Source organism: Rutidosis leptorrhynchoides, chromosome 4 (genome assembly GCF_046630445.1).
Source record: "Rutidosis leptorrhynchoides isolate AG116_Rl617_1_P2 chromosome 4, CSIRO_AGI_Rlap_v1, whole genome shotgun sequence".
NCBI lineage: Eukaryota > Viridiplantae > Streptophyta > Magnoliopsida > Asterales > Asteraceae > Rutidosis > Rutidosis leptorrhynchoides.
Window position 1 is genome coordinate 130,669,737 of NC_092336.1, and position 7,384 is coordinate 130,677,120.

The 7,384-nt window shown below is 34.2% G+C and overlaps 2 protein-coding genes across 2 annotated transcripts; both read right to left on the reverse strand.

Moving 5' to 3' along the window:
* Positions 1 to 1,360: 1,360 nt before the first annotated feature.
* On the reverse strand, positions 1,361 to 3,009 carry LOC139840999 (putative mannan endo-1,4-beta-mannosidase 9). Its single transcript, XM_071831236.1, has 5 exons — positions 2,701 to 3,009; positions 2,341 to 2,535; positions 2,113 to 2,235; positions 1,818 to 2,020; positions 1,361 to 1,730 (listed from the first exon to the last, which is right to left on the reverse strand). Exons 1-5 carry the CDS (start codon positions 3,007 to 3,009, stop codon positions 1,361 to 1,363), a joined length of 1,200 nt encoding a protein of 399 aa, XP_071687337.1.
* Positions 3,010 to 4,741: 1,732 nt separating this feature from the next.
* On the reverse strand, positions 4,742 to 6,854 carry LOC139904574 (pentatricopeptide repeat-containing protein At1g80270, mitochondrial-like). Its single transcript, XM_071886488.1, has 2 exons — positions 6,595 to 6,854; positions 4,742 to 5,510 (listed from the first exon to the last, which is right to left on the reverse strand). The coding sequence occupies exons 1-2, from the start codon at positions 6,627 to 6,629 to the stop codon at positions 4,742 to 4,744; spliced, it is 804 nt and encodes a 267-aa protein (XP_071742589.1). The 5' UTR covers positions 6,630 to 6,854.
* Between the last annotated feature and the right edge of the window lie 530 nt (positions 6,855 to 7,384).

A 7,384-nucleotide genomic window follows, 5' to 3' on the forward strand; every position in this document is an offset into this window, starting at 1 on the left:
CATTTTATACATATATATGTATGTAGTATGTTATCACTCACTAAGCGTTAGCTTACCCTCTCGTTGTTTACATTTTTATAGATTGCACGGATGCGGTGGCTCGGGTAAGCGCGGGGACTAGTGGACTTGCGTAGTTGCTTTAGAAGACTTGCTTTTGGATTTGATTAGGATTGGGTAGCGTGTCCCCAATCCCATGCTCGGTCTATGTTTTTGTATAAACTAACGGGTCGAAATAGTCACTTGTGGTATTTTGGGTCGTTGTGGGCCCGGTGTCGTAAAACTCGGTTTTTATTGTGAAAAACTCTTAGTTTAAACTATTGTAATATATTGTGAAAGTGTTTTGGTTTAAAAGTGTCGGGAAGCGGGTTTTCGCCCGCGTGTGTTCGAAAAACTGATCAGAATGTTTTAGTACATCTGGACGCCGTCCCAGATGGCTGGACGCCGTCCCAGTCTTAAGTGCTGGACGCCGTCCAAGCTGTTGGACGCCGTCCAGATCAACTGTTCCAGAATTATTTTTTTTTGTGTGGCACATTTTCGGAAGGTTAACGGGTTGGGTTGTTACAATAATATTCTAAAAATATTATTCGTGAAAGTTTCGTGTGTCACAAAGACGTTTCGGGCATTCAAAAATCATGTATGATCAATCATGGTAACAAGTAAATGTAATAACATACATTCGTTTAATCACACGTATTAATAATAATCATTATTAATTAAAAGCGGAAAAAACCAGGGTCGTTACAGGTTGGGCCTAACTTATTATCTAACACATACCCGGGATTAGTTTACTTTTGTTGTTGTTGTTGTAAATAACACAAAAAATAAAAATCAACAAAATTATGTAACACACAAAAACCACACTCTTTAGATACTCCCTCCGTTTCATTCCAATAGTCCACAGACAAAAAATACGCAGTTTTAGGAAAATCCCACTAACTTCATTTCTCCACCAATGAAATATCTTCTCTCTCCAGATCCACCAATGAAATATCTTCTATCCTTTCTATTTATGGAAGTGGACTATCAGAATGGGACAGCCCAAAATGAAATACTGCCTTATTGGAATGAGACGGATGTAGTATATAAAATCATCTGGTACATAGGACATTCATTCATTCATCTTAATAAAGATGTAACATTACATGAATTATACTTTGAAAAAGTAATTATTATAAATGGTTATCAGATTCCTTATTCTTTTAACTTATATATATAAATATATAATATATAATAATATAGTAGTTATAGTAATAGTTTTTTTCCTAAGGATGAAAACTAGTGTTACCACCCTCAACATAGTTTCTTGTTAAGAAGTCTCTTACAACTAATTAACTGTTTGTTTTTCGTAAAAAACAAACAATTACATTTCTAGGGGCGAGTTGAGTGAAGCAATCTTCTGCGACTGCTTGCCAATTATAGCAGCAGTCGACGGGCTTTGCTCCAACACAACTTGGTAACCGTCACCCCAGTTATCCATTCCTTCTCCAAAAACTTGCCAAAACGTTGTACCCGAACAAGAACCATCTTTACTTGCACTTTCGTAAGCCATATTGAAGATCTTTTCGAAGTATTCATCTCTTGCTTCCACAGTGTAACCCGAAGACCATGACGATTTTCCAAATTCAGCAATCAATAAAGGTTTTTTCAAGATTGTTTTGCAAACCTCAATATGGGACTCGATCCATTTCTCCACAAATTCAGCTTGATCTTCTGCACTTCCTCCTGATACCCTATGAAGTTCAAGTACTCAAATACTAATTAATCAATCAATATATGATATTACTTTATGTTGTTAAAGAATTATGGTAGCTAGGTACCATTGGTCAGGATAGATATGGATTGTAGCAAAATCGACATTTTTGTCGAGGTTGTTTGAAGCAAAATCAGTCCCAACTTCATAACCTGGATTATATTGTTTCATATCGGGAATCGATTCACCAAAAAAGCCTTCATGACCACATTCAAGAAGATGTTTGTTGTCTATGGATTTCACTTCCGCAGCCATTTCCACTATCCAATCCTACATGGAAAAAAGTTACTACTTGTTAATCATATACACATATAAACCATATACGGAGTAAAAAGTATCTAACTTTTGGATTAACTAATAACCTCAAGTGTTTTTCCAGATAGATCAGACTGGCAACGGGGTTCGTTCATGAGCTCCCATGCGAAAATAGTGGGATCATCCTTGTACGCAACACCAGTAATTGTGTTGTGCCTCTTAAGGATGCTCTGTAATTAAGTAGAACATTTTTTGAAACATGTTTAACTTTAAATTTAACAACATATATAGAATAAACCAATGTTAGTTTATAGAACATTTATATTTATATATACCTTAACATGATTCTTGTAGTATCCTCTAGTGACATCATTAGAAAAGAAATCATCATCACTACTCAAGTATTGACCTTCATCTTTAGCCCATTGACAATATTGTTTCTTACCTCCAAAATCATCCCAGTTATTAACCAAGCTCAGAATCAAGTGTAAACCATGTTTTTTAGCTTCTGATATCACAAAATCCAATGCCTAAAATGATAAAAAGTTAGAACTATAGCACAAATAACAAAAAACTAAAGGTTTTCATAACATGTCATGTTATAATACATGAACATTATTACCAACTTTAATTAGGCTCAACGTTTTCAAATTATATTGAGCGAAAAAATAAAGAAATGTGTATGGACTAATAACCTTAAACATATTCTCATTGTAAACACCAGGAGAGGTTTGCAACGGTTTGTTGCCGCCATCACTAAACGCCCAAGTTCTAACGACGTTCATACCAAGTTTTGAAGCTTGTTCAAAAGCATCGGTAACCTTACTTTTCGAAGATGGATCAGCAGCCATACACATTAACCAGTATGCATTAAAGCCGTTAAAGTACAACGGCTTGCCATTAATCACGAAACTCTGTTCAGATGTCTCTACATAACCACCCTTAACGATCGATGGGTAGCTTTCAGTGTTGCAATCACAGTTGAGGCCACCATTTTCCGACATGGTTAAGGTAGTTAACTTTTGTAATGTAGAAACTAAATGTGTAAGGTGTTGAGTAATGGATGAAATGTTGTGTGTTTTGTTTGGTGTTCTTTTATGACCTGGTATTTATAGGAAGTGATTTGTAAGGAATTAGACTAGATGATACTTGAAGTACGTTGTTGCTTATGTAACTAAAGTATGCCCATCCATGATTCCATACTTCTTGTTACATGGCACACTAATTAAAACATTTTGATTTACTATTAAGACCATTTTTAACTCTGCCTGTGACGTCACTGACTGGTGGTGTACTTTTTAGTGACGTGACAATATCAAGAACTGAAGTTTTTTAATGGGCAGTGTTAAATATGAGTGATAAATTTGTGATTGGTGATGTGGTAAAATATTATTGATAGTTAAGTATAAAATATATTAATTAATAATATATAAATATTCATGCTGAAATCTGATTGGTCCATTCAATTTTGATGCGCACCTTTTTTTCCGTCAGTTTTGTGGGTGTCAGGGTTAATGGCGTCAGAGCGTCAGGGTTAATGGCGTCAGAGCGTCAAATTTCTTGCCAAATCACATGCCATGTCATTTTTTGGGGGTGTCAGAAATATATATATATATATATATATATATATATATATATATATATATATATATATATATATATATATATATATATATATATATATATATATATATATATGAGAAATAGCTTCTTTTTCTAGGTTGTCTAAACATGAAAATTCTTATCCGTTTAATATTTTTTTTACCATTAATGAGAAAAAACGGAGAATTATATGAAACAAAAGCAAGAAAAAGTTTTATAATAGAAATTTGATGCCCTGCATTAATACATGAGATTTAAAGTAATTAGAATCATTAACCTTTCGGCACATCTCTTAATATTTATCGTTACATCCACACCATCTTAGATAATCAATTACTAATTGTGATTATTTTTCGTATCTTATACTACAATTCAGTCTATGCTATCTATGATTATTTCTCGCTATTGTTTCTTTTTCCTCAAGATTGAAACCTAACGTGTCGAGTTTGTTACGATCAAACATCATGATCGTACTCTTAGGATTTCGAATTCGTTAGTGTCAACTGAAAAAGATAAATCATGATGTAATCATTTTATTGGGTTCCATTTGTTCGTTTAAAACTTTTTATCCCATCTACTTAAGTTTCTTTGAATGACTCTAGTATCAATGTAAATATGAGGTAACCTATGCACGTTGCATATATCCCATTTGCATAATATAATCATTTATAATTATGATGTCATATATATGTTCTTTATATATAAGAAGCTTGACTGCAAGTGGATGAATAGCATAACTTATGACTATTGGATGACTTTAGAGTCGAGCACACTTTCTTTTTATTAATAGCATAGAAGATAGATAAGTATGTCATGATACAGTAACTCAAATTTGACACAAATATTATCACACAATCACTCAAATTTTACATACATATTCTCACATAATGACAAGTTACCAATCAATAATCTAATTTTGCTTTACCATATCTCTCTTTATTTTAAAGGACAAACTGTTTAAAAATAAAAGTACAAAACTAAAACCATGTGAACATTTATAAATTACAAACTAACAATTCTAGTAAATAATAATAGTAAAAAAAAAAAAACCAACAATTTCATTTAACCATCAAAAAATACAAACGAACTCAGTTTCTAGTAGCAATTAGAAACATGTAAACAATAAAAATATCCTTAATCCAACAAATCAGACCCTGCAGTTTTCTTAAAAGCATCAACTTCAGCCAACTGTCCTTCCAATGCTCTATTCGGGAACACATTATCGGCCTTAATCCGTTCTCTAAATCCATACGCAGGAGCCTTGGCGTTTATATACGTTTGCAAAAGAGTATGATATTGTTTCAACCTCGCGACATAACCATCTTGCTTCATCCAATAAAATATCTTCTCAGCATTATGTACATCACCTTTTTTTGCATACTGATCCAATATAGTCATATAAGTATCAAAAAATGGTTTTGATCTGTTTTGCTCTGAAGCCCTACGCAAAATCGAATCAGCTTTTTCAACCTCGCCTGCTTCAACATATAGTTTGACTAAAGCGTCCCAAGTCAAAAGTCCGATTTTGAAACCACTTTCTGCCATTTGTTTCACCAGATTCTTTCCTTTCGATAACATTTTATTATTCGCATAAACTTTTAGCATCACAGCATAATGCTTAGATGATATATTTTGATACAGAGTAACCGTTTGGTCAAACACTGCTTCGGCTTCTTCAATTTTATTTAGTTTTCCGTAAGCATCGATAGCGTTCATGCATTCATCAAACTGTGGATTCGACTTGCATACCTCCCAGATTTTAATGACATCATCGATACTTCGAAGTGTCGCGTAAAGTGGGAGCAAATCAGAACAAACCTGACGGTTTTGCTTTAAGTCAATCCCTTCCATTTCTTGTAATACATTGTTTCCTTTTTCGTTATGACCTGCGTATAAATAGTGCCTAGCCAAAATCGCTTGTTGTCAAAGGCATTACATGATTAGATTTATATATTGAGTTTAATCATAAATTAAATTTAACCAGACGTTAAGCATGAAAGATTGAAATCAATCTCCATCAGATTTAATGAACACAAATAAGCCTAATAACTTTGTTAAGATAACATTTTCTAACCAACATATTTCCCGCTAGAGAAGAAGGCCCACTTGCATTAGTAAGTTACAAAACTTAATGCAATTATTATTTTGTGTAACCAAAACTTAATGCAATTATTATTTTGTGTAACCAACTTCACAACTACTATTTAAGGTTGCAAAGTTTCAAATTTTTGTTTTGTTGGGTTATTTGGGTAACTAGCAGTTTGGAAAACTGAAGGTTCATCTAACATTCTAATAAACCAATGTTGCAAAACTCGGAATTACTCGGCAAGTTTTAGCAACTCGGGGAGTACTCAGCGAGAACTCGGTCAAACTAGATCAAACTTGATGAGAACTAGGGATTCCTCGAAAACTCGGTCAAAACTCGGTCAAAAATCAGCCAAACCTCGAGATTATTCTTCAAATTGGTCAAAACTCGGTCAAAACCGGTCAAAGTCAAACTTGGTCAACAAGATATTTTCTCTCCTAAGTTTTAAGGATTATTAATAAGAAATAATAATAAAAATAGTGTTTGACTTTTTAAAAAAAGGGTAAAACTTTTTGAATGTCCGAGAGCTTTTATCATAAACGGAGGAGGTTTTCCATGTTCAGTTTACCGCGTGAGGGCGAACTTTTTTACTCAGATGTATGCGGCCAATGAAGATTATCCAGTGATCGTTTCCGACCCAACAACTTTTAGCCAATAGCAAGAAATTGCCCATTTTGACCACAAGTTTTGACATTTTACCCACGGACGTACCCATTTTGACACCTATATCATATATATATTTATATACATATTTAGGATAAGAACCACTAGCAACTATGAATTGTAGATGTTAACACAGTGTTACATCTCTAGTTGTTTGACTTCTAATATATAACATGAAATTTCACATATAAAATTGCAATCAAATGTATATCAGTGAAAGTAGAACTATTAAATGAACCTGCAAAGCTTTGTCAAGATATTTCTGCTCTTCATCTTCAAAACTAAAAAACCCCTTTCTTGTTTACGGTTTTTCTCAGGTGTAGTGATAAGAATCAAATGATCACAGCAGGTGGTAATGAACAAATAGCAGCAGTAGACAAATATATGATCAATAAGGAACAAATTATCGGAATGATTAATTGATAGATGAAAAATAATAAGAACAAGGATAATAGAAATTCATAGGAGATCCAAAACTTGGATTCTCTCTGCCTAACAGAGAAGATGCTCAAAGCAATTGATCATGCATATTTTAACCGTGGGGTTTAATATGCCTGCTCAATACATAAGGAGGGGTTTAAGGATCTTAGAACGTGGCTCTCCGGTCCGGCTACCGTGAATAACCCTGGCCGACATGATGATGTCGGCGGGGTGGCCAAGTGATTAAGTCCACCTCTGATAACGGTCGTCGATCAAGAGGCCCCAAATAAGGTTGTAGGTACTAGCTTACGAAAGACTAACCTGTTAACCTTGAAGAGATGCTGAATGATGCTGTTTTGCGTAATGTATCTCGTGTGTGATAGTTACGTAATATGCCGTGTCTGGTAAATGATGATTAGGGTTGTATTTATAGGCAAACCCTAATTCTAGAACCGTCCCAGATCACGTTAATCTCATCCATAACTGACTCCCCCGAATCACGGATATAATTATGGAAAAGATATTTACTTGACAGCTAAGCAACCGCCGTACCGGGAACAAAGGAATCAGATACAATCCGCATACCGCATAGCGCACACAAGCACACG

Bases quoted from the DNA above. Each gene is read 5' to 3' on its own strand.
- LOC139904574 (XM_071886488.1), bottom strand. From the start codon at position 6,629: ATGAAGAGCAGAAATATCTTGACAAAGCTTTGCAG. The intron at 5,511-6,594 runs GTTCATTTAATA...GATTTTGGCTAG, and splicing joins ATCTTGACAAAGCTTTGCAG to GCACTATTTATACGCAGGTC.
- LOC139840999 (XM_071831236.1), bottom strand. From the start codon at position 3,009: ATGTCGGAAAATGGTGGCCTCAACTGTGATTGCAACACTGAAAGCTAC. The intron at 2,536-2,700 runs GTTATTAGTCCA...TTATCATTTTAG, and splicing joins ACAATGAGAATATGTTTAAG to GCATTGGATTTTGTGATATC. The intron at 2,236-2,340 runs GTATATATAAAT...ACTTAATTACAG, and splicing joins ACTACAAGAATCATGTTAAG to AGCATCCTTAAGAGGCACAA.